General features: G+C 40.2%; 1 protein-coding gene across 7 annotated transcripts in view; it reads left to right on the forward strand.

Moving 5' to 3' along the window:
* stk38a (serine/threonine kinase 38a) overlaps positions 1-14,495 on the forward strand; it is a 57,402-nt gene extending 42,907 nt beyond the window's left edge. For all 7 annotated transcript variants that reach the window (XM_068325265.1, XM_068325313.1, XM_068325322.1 and 4 more), the window contains 5 exons: positions 5,285-5,402; positions 5,506-5,629; positions 5,787-5,882; positions 11,302-11,396; positions 11,519-14,495. In XM_068325265.1, coding sequence (XP_068181366.1) covers positions 5,285-5,402; positions 5,506-5,629; positions 5,787-5,882; positions 11,302-11,396; positions 11,519-11,655 — 570 coding nt within the window. In that variant the 3' untranslated portion in view covers positions 11,656-14,495. The remainder of the gene's footprint in view (positions 1-5,284; positions 5,403-5,505; positions 5,630-5,786; positions 5,883-11,301; positions 11,397-11,518) is intronic.
* Positions 14,496-16,973: the final 2,478 nt, after the last annotated feature.

Raw genomic sequence — 16,973 nt, forward strand, 5'->3', positions numbered from 1 at the left:
TGTTTGTTTGAAATATTAAAATATTGCAACACTAATAGAATGTTGGCTCTGTCTTGTGAGGTTTGACTCTGCATTGTCCCTTCAAAAGCCTTTCGAAAGTGGAACTTGTAGAGGGGTACACCAAATGTAACAAAATAAGGAGGCAAAACAATATCATATGACATTAATCTGTTTCAAAAAAATTTAAACTAAACTCTTCACTTACTGTCTTGCTCGAATATTCTAATACACAACCATATTATTTTTTACTGAACTACTATCAAGACATGTGCACTAACACCTATAGACAACAATATTTAGACAATTAGTGTATTTAACCAATTTTATTAAAACATATTGTATGGAATATGACTTGTGCATTCCTTTACTTCTATAGTGGGAATGAAGAGTCCTGAAGGACAGCTGTGTACCAACAGTATGAGTGTCCACTGGGTCAGTTTGGCACGCCACGTCCTTTGAAGCTGTAGGATGCAGCTCTTCCTTGTGTATGGATGCCCAAGGAAGAGGGACACTAATTTCAGGACACCTGATTTTGAATAACAAGGACAGACCTATGTGTTGTCGCTGAACAAACAACTAACTCTTAACACGTGCACGCACACGCGCAATACGAAACAAAGCACAACTCCCTACGTAGCCTAGCATAAGTTGACTTTATTTATGCTGACAGATAATAGAAAAGAAAATATGAGACCAACTTATGCGCGTTTTAGCTTTATACTGTAGGTCCGACACGTGATCGGGCGTGCACGCACACACACGCAATACACAAAAGGGAAACAAAGGAGACTCCCCTACATAGCCTAGCATAACATGACTTCATTCATGCTAACACACAATAAGGAAATATGAGACCAACCTACGTGCGTTTTAGCTTTATACTGTAGGCCAGCAAGCACACACCTGTTGGAGCGTGCGCACACACGCAGTACACAAACACGAAACAAAGGAGACCTCCCTACATAGCCTACAATAACATAACTTCATTCATGCTAACAATAAGAAAAAAGATAAAATGTGAGCCCAACTTATGTGCGTTGTAGCTAGATACTGTAGGTTCAGCATGCACACACATGTTGGAGCGCACATACGCAAACGTGAAACAAAGCAGTACTACCTAATTAGCCAAATAGAACTCGATCACTCATGCTAACAGAAAACTGCAAAAAAGATAAATGTGGTGAGACTTACCTGTGGCCAGGGTGCAGCTCCTTGGTCCGGTATGGCTGGGAGTGATCCTTGAATGAGGATCAGTCTCAGGCAAAGCCACTTCTGTACTGACCCTCATTGCTAAAACAGGCTGGAGTGAAGTGGTTCCACACACAAACAAACGTACAGGTGATGTTGCCGGCACATATCAATTAAAAATTAAATGCAGCCACGCTTTCTTCTGTTCTTCTTTGGATAGGATGAAAAATAAACACTGGTGTTTATTTGTACAATCAACAACTGAGCAACTTTCATGTCTCCCTCTCATGGACGCCATTTTAACAGACTGCTGCCTCACGTCCGACGGAAAGAACTCCATCTTGTGGATGGCCATGCCCTTGAGCATGTCAACCAATCCATATCGTCCAATACTCTGTCCAATTGCACATAGTGCCTAGTCTGACGTCAAGAACAGGGAATCTAGCGCAATATGATCGGTTTGAGTCGTTCAGAGCCATGGCTTCCTAAAACTCCAAATATCTATTGATGCAGGGAGTGTTTGTTTACCAGATTGTAGGAGTTGGTTGGGTTAGGGAGGACCACTATGTATATGTAGAGACCTGAAAAAGTGAGATTTTCATAATAGGCCCCCTTTGAAGACTGTTTTTGTCAGATGCCTGAGGAGCATTTTGGATACTACATTGATTGTCCCATTCCAAGCGGAACCCATAGCTGGACAGACTGTTGGTGCTAGCCAGCTAGTTTCACTCAGAAATCATTGCTGTTTTCTGTATCGTTTCTGCTTTTTGGACTCTCTGCTCAAAAACATGAAAATTGTTGGAACTGTTATAACACTCTAAAATTATGTTAACTGGGAAGTCCATGTATACAGTAGTTAGGCAGATGAAGCCTCATGAAGCATTGGTTCGCTGCGGTTCAAAGCTTCTTGAGCTTCATTTGCTCTAGTACGACATCTACTGGATGCTAAAATATCAGTTGGCATGAGTTTGAAGTGTGTGGCATTTTGCAGAAAGCCTGTGAATGAAAATGTCAGTAAAATAAGGAAGTATGCAAAACATGTATGTTAGTGATGCAGTACAGTGTGTGTGTGTGTGTGTGTGTGTGTGTGTGTGTGTGTGTGTGTGTGTGTGTGTGTGTGTGTGTGTGTGTGTGTGTGTGTGTGTATAAAACATCAAATCTATTAATAATTCCAGAAGGGAAATTACTTGTGTTTAACTCCAAATGCTTGCACACGTATACAGTATACACACACACACACTTGCAGTATGGGAAAAGGATCATTTGGACATGACGAAAATGAAAATACAGTAAACATGTACAATGAGGGGACGGGTGTTGGGGTATGGAAAATGATTGTGCTTTTGTAATGTTGAGGTATAGCCAGTGATTATGCTTGGATCGTATCATTGGTTTTTAATTAAAAACATTTTTATCCACTGTGGCAGGTCTTAGGTGATTTATTTATTTAGTGTTTTGACAATATTTCCCCTGCTTTAGAAAACACCCGCCTTATATCGCTGTCAAAACTCGCGGCACAAACTGAACCACTACCTAAATCAGACCATGTCCACACTTACAGTACAGACCAAAAGTTTGGACACACCTTCTCATTCAAAGAGTTTTCTTTATTTTCATGACTATGAAAATTGTAGATTCACACTGAAGGCATCAAAACTATGAATTAACACATGTGGAATTATGTACTTAACAAAAAAGTGTGAAACAACTGAAAATATGTCTTATATTCTAGGTTCTTCGAAGTAGCCACCTTTTGCTTTGATTACTGCTTCGCACACTCTTGGCATTCTCTTGATGAGCTTCAAGAGGTAGTCACCAGAAATGGTCTTCCAACAGTCCTGAAGTAGTTCCCAGAGATGCTTAGCACTTGTTGGCCCTTTTGCCTTCACTCTGCGGTCCGGCTCACCCCAAACCATCTCAATTGGGTTCAGGTCCGGTGACTGTGGAGGCCAGGTCATTTGGCGCAGCACCCCATCACTCTCCTTCTTGGTCAAATAGCCCTTACACAGCCTGGAGGTGTGTTTGGGGTCAATATCCCGTTGAAAACTAAATGATGGTCCAACTAAGCGCAAACCAGATGGAATAGCATGCCGCAGCAAGATGCTGTGGTAGCCATGCTGGTTCAGTATGCCCTCCATTTTGAACAAATCCCCAACAGTGTCACCAGCAAAGCACCATCACACCTCCTCCTCCATGCTTCACAGTGGCAACCAAGCATGTAGAGTCCATCCGTTCACCTTTTCTGCGTCGCACAAAGACACGGTGGTTGTAACCAAAGATCTCCAATTTGGACCCATCAGACCAAAGCACATATTTACACTGGTCTGATGTCCATTCCTTGTGTTCTTTAGCCCAAACAAGTCTCTTCTGCTTGTTGCCTGTCCTTAGCAGTGGTTTCCTAGCAGCTATTCTACCATGAAGGCCTGATTCACACAGTCTCCTCTTAACAGTTGTTCTAGAGATGTGTCTACTGCTAGAACTCTGTGTGGCATTGACCTGGTCTCTAATCTGAGCTGCTGTTAACCTGCAATTTCTGAGGCTGGTGACTCGGATGAACTTATCCTCCGCAGCAGAGGTGACTCTTGGTCTTCCTTTCCTGGTGTGGTCCTCATGTGAGCCAGTTTCTTTGTAGCGCTTGATGGTTTTTGCGACTGCACTGGGGGACACTTTCAAAGTTTTCCCAATTTTTCGGACTGACTGACCTTCATTTCTTAAAGTAATGATGGCCACTCGTTTTTCTTTACTTAGCTGCTTTTTTCTTGCCATAATACAAATTCTAACAGTCTATTCAGTAGGACTATCAGCCGTGTATCCACCTGACTTCTGCACAACACAACTGATGGTCCTAACCCCATTTATAAGGCAAGAAATCCCACGTATTACACCTGACAGGGCCACTGTCAAGTGGAAACCATTTCCGGTGACTACCTCTTGAAGCTCATCAAGAGAATGCAGAGTGTGTGCAAAGCAGTAAACAGAGCAAAAGGTGGCTACTTGGAAGAAACTAGAATATAAGGCGTATTTTCAGTTGTTTTACACTTTTTTGTTAAGTACATATTTCCACATGTGTTAATTCATAGTTTTGATGCCTTCAGTGTGAATCTACAAAGTCAATAGTCATGAAAAGAAAGGAAACTCATTGAATGGGAGGATGTGTCCAAACTTTTGGTCTGTACTGTAGCATAACAACTCCAAGAATGGGATGTGTGGAAATTCAAACTTTATGACTCATAAAGAAAGAAACGGACGGACAAATATCCAACTGTCAAGCATGTTTATCAACACGTCTTAGACCTAGAGCTGTTATACAGTACGTCAGAAAATAGCAGATTAAACGCTGTCCCTTCTGTGTGTACATAAATGTAGAAACGGACCATACATAGGTCACAGCAGTTTTCGTCGCAGGGAGATGCCCCCCGAATAGAAAAAGTTTCAGTCACATCGTCCACATGACAACATATACCCGGTGTTTTCAAAAAATTTCACTTTGGCCAGTATCTTTGTCCCGGATATCTGCGTTGTCGTGTGAACGAAAGGCGTAAACGCAAGAAAAAGCCTCGCTGCCCTTTGCCTTATGTCATATTGTTCACGTGATTCCTTCTTGCAGATGCGCCGTTATTGGTTGGGCGCCGTTAATGGTTTGGTGCTTGATTGACAGGTAGTGTATGGAGTTAAAACGTGATGGCGTGAGGTTTTCAAGTGAAGTTATTCAAATGTGTACGTGGGGAAATTTTATTCTACTCTATGTTTCAACCATTTTATTTAGAGGGGTTGATAGGGAGAAGGAGATTATCTCCTCCCCAATAATGACACTTATGATAAATTTAATTCAAATTTTGATTAACACTCATTAATGCAATGAAAAACCGGAAGTCCCTTTCACAACAACTCAGAAATCAAATATTTCATGGAAAACTATGTCGTGTAAATATTAATATTAATGTAAAAGCACTTTACCTCTAAGTTTGATGGTAAAATTGGATGAAGAAACCTTGAATCTTTTTTTAATTTACTGTGTAGTTTTTACATTTGCTGTTAACATAAACTAAACCATCTCTCACATCTGTTCTTTCCTTTACCTCCTTCACCTTCTCAGGCTTTCTCCACAGTGGGAACACCAGACTACATAGCACCAGAGGTCTTCATGCAAAATGGATACAACAAGCTCTGTGACTGGTGGAGTCTTGGTGTCATCATGTATGAGATGCTGATAGGTAATGATTGATACAACCATATCCAAGTCCCGATTTACCCAGTAAGAATTAAGGGCAGGGCCAGATGTGGCTAAATCATGATTTGTGTTTTTGTTGTCTGCAGGCTACCCTCCATTTTGCTCAGAAACACCTCAGGAAACCTACAGGAAAGTGATGAACTGGCGAGAAACACTGATATTTCCTCCAGAAGTGCCAATATCAGAGAAGGCTAAGGACCTCATTCTTAGGTAAGGACACAGCTCTCTTCGTCTTTCATCGCTTATACTTGTGCTTCAATCAGTTGGTGTAACAAGTTGTCAGTTTGATATATTAAATTGAATCACAAATGTTTTGTCTCGAGTTGCTGAATTTGTATGAGATTAAGTGGAAATTTGTTTCATGCAGATTCTGCTGTGAGGAAGAACAAAGGATTGGTGCTGTGGGAGTACTGGAAATCAAGTCCAATCCTTTCTTTGAAGGGGTGGACTATGACCATATCAGGTGGGGAATGGTATCACATGTTCATATTAAATGTGTAAAATATCTTGCTTAATAGGGATGCGTGGAACAGGTTATGCTTACCCTCATTTAATAGGATTCACAGAAATATTTTATTGATCAGTTTGATAATTCACATAATCAAATTCATGAATTTTACAACTGAAATTCAAACATTTTCAGGCACAATGACCTTTGTATCTTTTAGGACTAGATAGAGATGAGTGTTTTGATCAAAATGATTTTTGTCAAGGTAAATTTAAGTGAATAGTTTACTTATTCATATAGCATTCAGGACTGTGTTTTAGGCAGAGGTGAAAAATATGTTAAGAAGGAATGCTATTAGAAATACAAAATAGTGATTATTATAAAATGCAAAATGAACAGAAGAGACATTTATCCTCAATATTTGGTGTGGCTTCGGTGTTCTTTCTTCCTAACTATCCTTTTCCTTATAAAACAGCATCAGTGTGTCTTGGCAGACTTGCATATTTTAATCAGTTCCACATAGCTGTCAACTACACTGTATTTGAAATGCATTGCCCCAAACTGATCCGTGGTCCTCAATTTCAGCTGTCCGAAAGTTGCTCAAATAAGCTTGACTGAGAACAAACTGTTTCTGGCCTATGCCATTAAATGCTAATGAGTGTCAATGCCTACCTTGCATGTTACATGCCCCTCTCTCGGAGACAATGTGGCTAACGATAGCATGGGCCAATGTTTACGGTGGATGAATGACTGGCTCGTTATGACGCGGGGGACATAACGAACACAGCCACATGCACATACCCAAGCTGAACATATACAGTACACACAGCCACACAGCTGAGGAGCAGAGGCGCTTGTCAACCCCTACTTTATTACCTCGAAATTTGCTTCAAGCAGTGTTGCAGAGTGGACCCAAGTGGCGCTAACTAGTCAGCCAAATACAAGCTGAATTCACCATACTCGCATGCAATTGTACTGAGATAAAAACATGGCGACAATTACCTGTAGCCCGGGTGTATATGCTCGGTCCCATGTGGTTGGGAGTGATCCATTATTGAGGGTGTCTAGGCAAAAGCCACTTTTGTATTGACCGTCATTAATGAAGCAAGCTGAAGTGAAGTGTTTTGCAGACAAAAGCTTGCAGTAAACATACAATGCTTGCGAAAGTATTGCCCCCCCCAAAACACCAAGTACTCTCCTACCTGTCTCCCTGATCACATTAGCTGTAGTTAGAGGTAAGATCTTACGCCCGAAACCGAGTTCGGGCCCGACCCGACACAAAATTCGGGTCAGGTCGGGCTCAAAAAGTCAACAATTACTTTCGGGTCGGGTCGGACTTCAATACTCTTGGGACGGGTCGGGCTGGATTTTTTTTTGAGGCTTAAGATCCAAGCCCGAACTTTTTAAATAAATATATATATATATATATATATATATATATATATATATATAATGTATCTTAAACGATCTATGGGTATTAAACTAAGGAATACCCTTACAAAATAAATAATTTAGGTAAAACATTGAAGGCGCTGTATGAGAAATATCCATCTACAGTACCTGCTCAGTGCCTTCCGTGCGTCAGCTGTATTTTCTCCTGTCACTTTACCTTTCTGATCGTATACGCACTGAAAGTAAGATCTTAAGCCCGAATCCAAGCCCGAAATTCGGGCCGGTTCAGGCTCAAAATGTCAATAATTACATTTGGGTTGGGTCGGGCTTTAATACAGTCGGGTTCGGTTTGGGTAGGGCCGGGTTGGGCTTTTATACCGTCAGGCTCGGTTCGGGTCGGGCTTTACTACCGTCGAGCTCAGTTCGGGTCGGGCTGGATTTTTTAGGCCCGATCCTACTTCTAGCTGTATTTGTCCAGTGATTTGGAAGCACCTACTGACCATCCACAACCTGAATTAACTCCTTCCTAAAAGTCATGCAACATTTCATTTTTCAGCTTCCACATCAACATACAGTAACTGTTTATATTTAGTCCCAGCCAAAGAGGAACAGAAGAACCTGTGTTTGCATTTCATTTCTAATAATGTGCCAGGTACAGTGCCTGGCGAAAGTATTGCCCCCCCCAGAAGAACTTTTTGACATTTTCCCACATTTCAGGCTTCAAACTTATAGATAACAAACTGAAAATATTTTTCAAGAATCTGAAAAATGTGAGACACAATCGTGAAGTGGAACCAAATTTATTCAACATTTTATATTGTGTTTACAAATAAAAAACTGAGAAGTAGGATGTGCAAATGTGAGACCAAATGACACACAGGTCTCACTCTGTTTGTCATTGTTATCATTTAGGTCAACATTGGATCATTCAGAAGTCATCAGGGAACTTCTGGAGTCAGTTAGCTGAGCTGAAAGAACAGGGGGCCAATATTTTTGCACATCCTACTTTTTAGTTTTTTATTCCGCCAGGCACTTAAACTGGCACATGATTAGAAATGAAATGCAAACACAGGCTCTTCTGTTCCTCTTTGGCTGGGACAGAATATAATGTAGTTACTGTATGTTGATTTGGAAGCTGAAAAATGAAATGTTGCATGACTTTTAGGAAGGAGTTAATAAAGGGTTTGGGTGGTCATTAGGTGCTTCCAGATGACTGGACAACTACAGCTAATGTGATCAGGAGACAGGTAGGAGAGTACTTGGTGTGTCATCTGGAAGGAAAGGAGACTTGGTGGTGGAATGAGGAGGTACAAGAGTGTGTACAGAGAAAGAAGTTAGCTAAGAAGAAGTGGGACACAGAGGACTGGCGAGAGTAGACAGGAGTACAGGGAGATACAGTATAAGGTGACAGTAGAGGTAGCAAAGGCCAAACAAGGAACTTGTGATGACTTGTATGCTAGTTTGGACAGTAAGGAGGGAGAGACTGATCTATACAGGTTGGCAAGACAGACAGACAGACAGACAGAGATGGAAAGGACATGCAGCAGGTTAGGGTGATTAAGGATAGGGATGGAAGTATACTGACAGGTGTCAGTAGGGTGATGGGAAGATAGAAAGAGTACTTTGAAGAGTTGATGAACGAGGTAAATGAAAGAGAACAAAGACTAGAAGAGGTGGCCTTTGTGGGCCAGGAAGTATCAAAGATTAGTCAGGATGAAGTGAGGAGCGCATTGAAGAGGATGAAAAGTGGAAAGGCACTCAGTCCTGATGATAAAGCTGTATAACTGCTACCGAGGTGGCAGTGGAGTTTCTGACTGGGTTGTTCAACATAATCTTTTATAGTGAGAAGATGCCTGAGGAATGGAGAAATCTATTGGTTCCAATTTTTAAGAACAAGGAAGATGTGCAGAGTTCTGGGAACTGTAGAGGAATGAAGCTGATAAGCCATACAATGGAGTTATGGGAAAGAGTAGTTGAAGCTAGACTAAAGGCAGAAGTGAACATTTGTGAGCAGCAGTATGGTTTCTTGCCAAAAAAAAGAGTACTACAGATCCAGTATTTGCTTTGAGGATGTTGATAGAGAAGTACAGAGAAGACCAGAGGGAGCTGCAATGTGTTTTTGTAGATCTGGAGAAAGCTTATGACAACCTCACTTTGTTAGCAGTTTGACTGTTCTTAACTGCGTTTAAAACCTCTGGCATACAATTATATTTTTCAGTGAATGACTGTTCCAGCCTACATTTTTAGCACCTGTTTGGTATAAATGGATAAACATAGACCTGATTATGATCCTACAAATTCCTTGACATTATGTACTTGGGGCTTGTTCAAACTGGTCGCCAAAATCCGAATTTCAGCCCATCCAGATTGATATTGCATGTCTCGTTTGTAGTCTGAACAGTCACATAGTACTGTACTACATGAAATCCGATTTTTGTGGAACGGATTGAAACCACATTCAGTAGGTAGTTTCATATCGGATATGGACAGATCTGAGACTCAGTCTGAACATCTCCAAACACACCAATGAGAAATGGCAGTCCGTGACATCACTGGACTTGACGCAAGAGGCAAGGCGCCAGAAGGAGGAGCGTTGCACACTATGGAGCAGCAAAAAATGGAAGAAGGAAGTTGACAGTGTCTGCTGCATCTGAGATTTTCTCCACCTCTACCAGACAGTGATACCGCCGATACTCTAAGGCAGTGGTTCTTAATCTTGTTAGAGGTACTGAACCCTTCCGGTTTCATATGCTCACTCACCGAACCCTTCTTTAGTAAAAAAAATAAATAAATAAATAGTTTTCAAATTTAGGACATAGGTATATGTTTTACTGGTGTAATTAATGAATTGTGTATTAATGTCACCTTTTTTCAAAGAACAACACCAAGACAGTACATGAACTCACATGAAATTACCTACGTGTAAATCAGTGTCACTTCTTCTATTATTGAGAGACCAGTTTAGATATGCGTGACTTCACCTTGGCAAGTGCTACTCTTATGTCATTTTCACAGCAAAATCTGTTTCTTTTGTTTTCCATGCAGCTTAAGAAAGTGTTCCTTTATTTTTGCCAGTGCGAGACTAGAGTTGATCAACTTGACATTGCAAATCATGCAGAAAGCTGACTCCCATCACGTTCCGTTATACAATACATGTAAATTCACATTGCACATATTTGTCCGACCGCTTTCTTTTTTCTGCTCTACATAGTTACTATGAATTAAAATATTAAAAAAGCAATCAGATGATGTACCATCATGACAGGTATAAATCGACTACTGAGTGCACAAAATCCCATTTAGTACAGGTAGGTCTAATCGAAGTTGCATGATCACCTGCAGCCAGTGATGTTTAAGGGGGGCGTGTCATCACGAATTGACACAATGTGTCAAACGTGCACAGTGATTCGTGTATGTCCGGCAAAAACAACCGGCACATCATGTCGGATGTTTTTGTCTTGACCTCCATCTCCGCTGAACCCGAGACCGACTCACCGAACCCCTAGAGTTCAATCGAACCCAGGTTAAGAACCACTGCTCTGAAGTGACCAGCGTCCATGTTCATCGTTGTTTTTGTTTTTGCTACTGCCACAATTGTATGACCTCAAACATTACACACGCTGAACGATGCCTCCGCCTCGACATCCTTGCGACGGCAGCCTGTCAGACCGGCAAATAATGTGGCCCAGTCTGAACTGAGCCAGATCAAATTTGGACACTTGCTAAAACCAGTGTTGACAGTTAGCCCTTAAAATCGGATAAGGACAAATCTGATTGGTATCCAATATGCTTGCATTCTGAGCGCCCCCCTAGAGGAATTAATGCCATGTTGAAGGTAAATGTTGGTCACACTAAATCTTTGATTTACATTTTCTTCACTGCATTCACTTTGCTTTTTTGCAATCACTATGTAGAAACAATTTTTGAGGAATTCTTACATTACAACATTTCTTCACATCTGACTTTTGGACAGTGCTGAACATAAGACACTCTTATAACCTTTAATCTAACCCTTGTATCTAATATTATTGATGTTATGTAGAGAGAGACCTGCTGCCATTCCTATAGAGATCAAAAGCATTGATGACACTTCAAACTTCGATGAATTTCCAGATTCAGATATTCTCACACCAGCAGGTAAACTGCCTTTTTATGTTTATCAAAAGACAGGTTTTGTGCTTGTGTGCTTCTATCTTGAATTGAACTAAACCTTGTGTTCTTTTTTTGTTTTGGTTTGGTTTTTTGTTTGTGTTTTATAGCCGCTCCTGTGTTGAATCAGACTGAGGTTGACCTGAAAAACAAGGACTGGGTCTTCATCAACTACACATACAAACGCTTTGAAGGGCTGACTGCTCGAGGAGCGATACCATCCTACATGAAGTCAAGCAAGAGATGAAAATATTGAAACAAGCTTTTAACCACAAGAGTTCAACAAATATTCCAGAGTGTCTGAGGAACTTGAGCCCTGAAAGGAAAACTTAAATAGTGGACTGATGAGGATTCTTGTTTGGTGGCCTATGCTAGTAGTAATAATGAGGAAAATATTTTCAGTTGCTTTACACCATAGAAACAGCTGCCTTCATTTTGGCAGATCTTTACTTTGTCTGATGCTTGTGAATTGGGACTACAGTGACTGGAATCCTGCCCACTTTCCCTATTCACCAGGCAATGCAAACAATGTCTACGCTTGACACCAGCATCACATACATTCTCTCTTTATGAACCAGTAACATTTTCTTGGACATACCATGGGATTTTTCTTCCAAATCCGAGCATATACTTAACTTGCTGCATATCAATTGCAATACGGCATTGAGACACCACATGAAAGCATTGAGGTGCTCTTCATGGATTTTGTCCAAACACAACTCACTATGAGGCTTTTCTTACAAGTACTGCTGTCTTCTGTTGACCTGACCAAAGAATGAGATGAATGTTTGATTTGTCATGTTACTCCTTGTACTCTGTAGCCTTATTGATTGATATTTCAAAGAAATGCTTTTTAAAGTTTGAATATGAGACTGCTTCAATTCATTGATACTTGTTAAATTTTTGAAAATGGCCCATTTAGTTTAAATACATGATTTAAGACAAAATTCTATGAGAATCAGTTAATAGAGTGTTACTGAATATGTTGACCGTAAACTTAATTTAGAATTTCTTCAAATGCTTTCTCTTCTCCTCTGAGCGTTATCAGGCTGGAATTGAGTTTTATAGACTAGTCGGATGTAACATTATGACAGCTTGTCTCATATGATAGGTTCTCCTGTTGCTTCCAGAAGAGCCCTGAACTATCAAGACATGGACGTCATTAGACCTCTTAAGGGCTGTTTATATAGAGGAGAGAGGGAAGAGGAAGGGAATATGCAGGTATAAAGAAATGTTTTACAGTATGACTTGTTTATATCTCTTCATTTACAAAAAAAATGCAATGAACATGCAATGAATCTAAAATCAACATTTACTTTCAAAATGGCATCAGTTCTATGTTAAGGAGCCCCTTATTTGACGTGGAGAGAAAAAAAAAGTCCATCTTTGCGAGATCTCGCTAAACTTTTGCAAGATCTTCCAAAGATGGAACTATAAGGTGCTCTGTACTACAGCCTTCCACAAAGTCAGGGATTTTATAGGATCATATTCAGGTGTATGATTATCAAATTATACCAAACAGGTGCTAACAATGTGCTCAACAGAAACCAGTTTGCAGGAGGATTAAAATTGAGTGAGGAACAGCCAAACTCGGCTGTGACATGAAACTGTGGATCAGTTTCATGTCACAGCTCATGCATCATGGAAAAACTAAGATTGGAAAAAGTCTCAGTGCAATTGGCTCATAGCTAGAAGAAACCTCTGGGACCCATGTAATGTCATCTGGAGAGGTATGGTCATGAAAATGTGGCCAAACAACTATGCATGAAAAGAAATACAAAAAAGTTGTGCGTGTGTCTGTGTCTATATACACAACTACATAAGACATTTCCATTTGTGTGTCATCAGGCTTTGTACAAAAGTAGACAGCATAAGACCCCTAATTAAATACAGACGTTCAAAGTCAGCTTTATTTTCAGTTCTGCTACATCTGTACATATGCCAAGAACTGAAATTGCATTTCTCTTAAACCCCTAAAACATTAAAGCTGAGAGCTAAAAAAATAAATGTAATCAAACAAGAGAAAAACTACAAATGGAGAAGACTTGGAATGCCAATAAATCTTCTCTGTTGTCCTTCAATGCCCCCCCTCCCAAAAAAAAACAAAAACAACTGAGGCAGAAATACAATGATCGTAGTTTGAGGAAGCCCACTTTGGAGAGGGATTCAGGTAGAAAGAGGATTTTTTGACACATTATTTAGAAGTTGCATTATATAATTTTTTTCAGGTTGTCTTTGCTTAATGTGAATTTTGAATGAAATGCAATGCAAAATATTAAGTTTCATTAAGTCGACATTTTGTTGGCTTTGCATTTAAAAATTGACTAAATTAGATCTATAAAAAATAAGTCACCACTAAAGTACTTTCATGCTATTTGGAATTTGATTTTGTTAGTTATGCAAGATTTTAGCCTGACCTTGGTCCATTCAGGCAATTTGTAAAGGACTGCCTGAACATCCTTGTTTTAGAAGATCATCTGGTACTGCTTCTTTGGCAGTTGTCACTATTTTAATCCAAAATTAATGCGTTTGCTCTGCAAAGGCCAGTCACTTTAAAAAATGTAGAAAATGAAATCATATTGAATGCCAAGACATGTGACTGTCAGTTCACAACAGTTTAGAAAAATTATTATCTGTGACCGCTTGAAGGCAAAGTTTGTTATTTTGTCATTTGTGACCGCTTGAAGGTAAAGGTCTATATTTTGTCATACAGATATACAACGAAATTGGAAGGTCAGATTTAGAGTTGTTCCAGAGCCACTGTACCCTGGGTGCAACACCACCACGGCCCAACATGACCAATATTCATTAAAAACATGTTTTTCCTTGCAATGGGGGAAACCAGAGAACCTGGAGAAAACCCATTACAGACACGGAGAAAACATGCAAACTCTTCACAGAAAGGCCATGTTGGAAATACTGGGGTTTGAACCCATGACCTTGCTGTGAGGCAGCATTGTTTAGCACCCACTGTGTATGTTCTTCATTTAATACAAGATGATATGAGAAAGTGACTATGCATTATTTGAAGTGAGATGTTCTGTGTTGTATTTTCTGTTAAATTACAATGAATTACTCTGAACTTGCTGTGCTGTTATTGTGTTACTGAGTGGTTTTAGGCACATCTATTAACTGGAGATTAACACTAAGACTTGTCTCACAATGCTGGTCTTTGAAACTTAAGATTTTAATGGAACACGAGATCCTGCTCCTGTGGGGGATCGGACCTTTTTTTAATCATCCATCAGGTTCCCGATGACAATCTACCAATATCATTTTCATAACATTGGCATTCAAAAAGCCCAAGATCCAAGTTTATTTTACATAGCCTAGATTAACAAAAAATGCCTCAAAGGGCTTTACAATCTGCACATGAGCAACATGTTTCTGAAATTTGTGTACTGCGAGTAGTGTGACCCTCACATTGGATAGGGAAAAACACCCTCCAAAACGCTTTAGGAAAAAAAAAAGAATTAGAGAATTTTCAGGAAGACTACAGAGGAGGGACCCCTCTTCCAGGAGCGGACAGGTGAAGCAACAGGTACCGCATATACAGATTTACAACACAATACACAACAATAATAATAACAATAATAAATGTACTACAGAAACACGCTGATTGATCCATCTTGTAGAGTAAGACACCACCAGCAGACAGAGAAGAGGTCACAAATTGCCGATGATCCACCACTGTGGACATACCAAATACATAGAAAAAATGTATGATTACCCATGCCAAAGCCCAAACCATATCCGAAACAAACAAAAAAAGGAACCAGACTCCCCTTGTAGATCCATCGTGTAGCGTAAGACAGCACCAGTCGAGGAAGCAGACAGAGATCACCGATTGCTGATGTTCCACCACACAAAGGCCTGACAGAGAGAATGGGAGAGCAACAGAGCGACACAGCAGGAGAGGGGGAGAGAGAGCAAGGGTGAGAGTGGTACTGGAGGGACCTAAATAGAGGATTAATGAGAGGCAGGGGCCTAAAAAGTAATCCTACAGCTCATCGACAGGACAAGGCTGAACCTGAACACTGAGACCCCACCCACCTCCCAGATATTAATTATATGTACAAAGAACAGATATGTTTTGAGTCTAGATTTAAAGATTTCTACAGATTCAGACAGTCTAATATCAATAGGGAGGTTATTCCAGAGGAAAGGAGCTCGATCTGCTCATTTATCTTTCACTTTGGGAACACGCACGGGACCTGTATTCTGAGAGCGGAGAGCCCTCATCGGAATGTATGGTTTAAGTAGATTTAGGCATTTAGGCGGGAGCAAGCCCATCAATGCATTTGTAGGTCATTAAAAGCACTTTAAAGTCAAATCTAACATGAATCGGAAGCCAATGTAATGAAGCAATGAAGCTAAAACTGGGATGATGTCAAATTCCCTGGTTTAAGATTCTTGCTGCTGTATTCTGAACCATCTGAAGGCTTATTTTACTAGACCAAGGCAACCCTGATAGCAGAACATTACAGTAGTCAAGTCTGGGGGACACAAAGGCATGAATCAGAATCTCTGCATCAGCCATAGATAGAAGGGACCTACTTTTGAAAATACTGTGTAAATTTAAGAAGGTAACTTTTGTTACTTTTTTTAATATGTTGAGAGAGAGATGAATCTAACGTAACTCCAAAATTCTTGACTTTTGATCTATTGACTATTGAAATAATTTAGTTCAGATTTTTATTTACGCTATCTCAATCAAGTTTTATTTATATAGCACTTAATCATGGTAACAGACATTTCAAAGCGCTTTAACAGACAGAAAAACCCTACTGAACCCTCCAGAGCAAGCATACAGTGGCGGGGAAAAACTTCCTCGATGAGGAAGAAACTCCGGGCAGGACCCAGACTCTTTTGGGTGGCCATCCGCCTTGACCGGTTGGGTCATCTGCGCTGTAATTTCCTGGAGGCCCATCTACGAGCGTGTGTATCCTCATTAAACCATGGTGTAGACCTATGCCTCCCTCTGGTTTTAGGTTTTAGAGGTGCAACTGAGTGTAACAGACTACAAAGAGCTGAGTTTAAGTCACTAGTGCCGTTGATCCTGTCGCTTCAGTAAAAGGAGCCAATACCGCAGGTAAAAGCTCACTAAGTTTAGATAATGCAGACGAGCTGATATGGTGAGTAGTAACTACATCAGGAGTCATGCTATGTGGACAAATAGAGGCTGCTTTACATGTAATAAGAAAATGGTCAGATATCACTGATGTAAGAGGAAAGCCAGTCACAGCAGTAACATTTATACCACGCAATAGAATCAGATCTAAGGTATTATGGGAATGAGTTGCTTCATGTACACACTGAGTGAAACCAAATGTGTCAAGGAAAGTTAAGAATGCTTTACGTAAGGGATAACTAGCCTTATTTAAATGAATGTTAAAAACACCGGTCACTATAACCTCAGCAGGATGAGTAATTAGATCCAATATGAATTCACCAAATTTTCTGAAGAATAAAGAAGAGGGACCAGGGGGTCTTTATAACACTATAAGATGAAGGCTGCTGTTTACAGCTGTAGGTGATGGTTTTAAAACAAGAGCCTCAAAAGAG

Source organism: Antennarius striatus, chromosome 2 (assembly GCF_040054535.1).
Source record: "Antennarius striatus isolate MH-2024 chromosome 2, ASM4005453v1, whole genome shotgun sequence".
Classification (NCBI taxonomy): Eukaryota; Metazoa; Chordata; class Actinopteri; order Lophiiformes; family Antennariidae; genus Antennarius; species Antennarius striatus.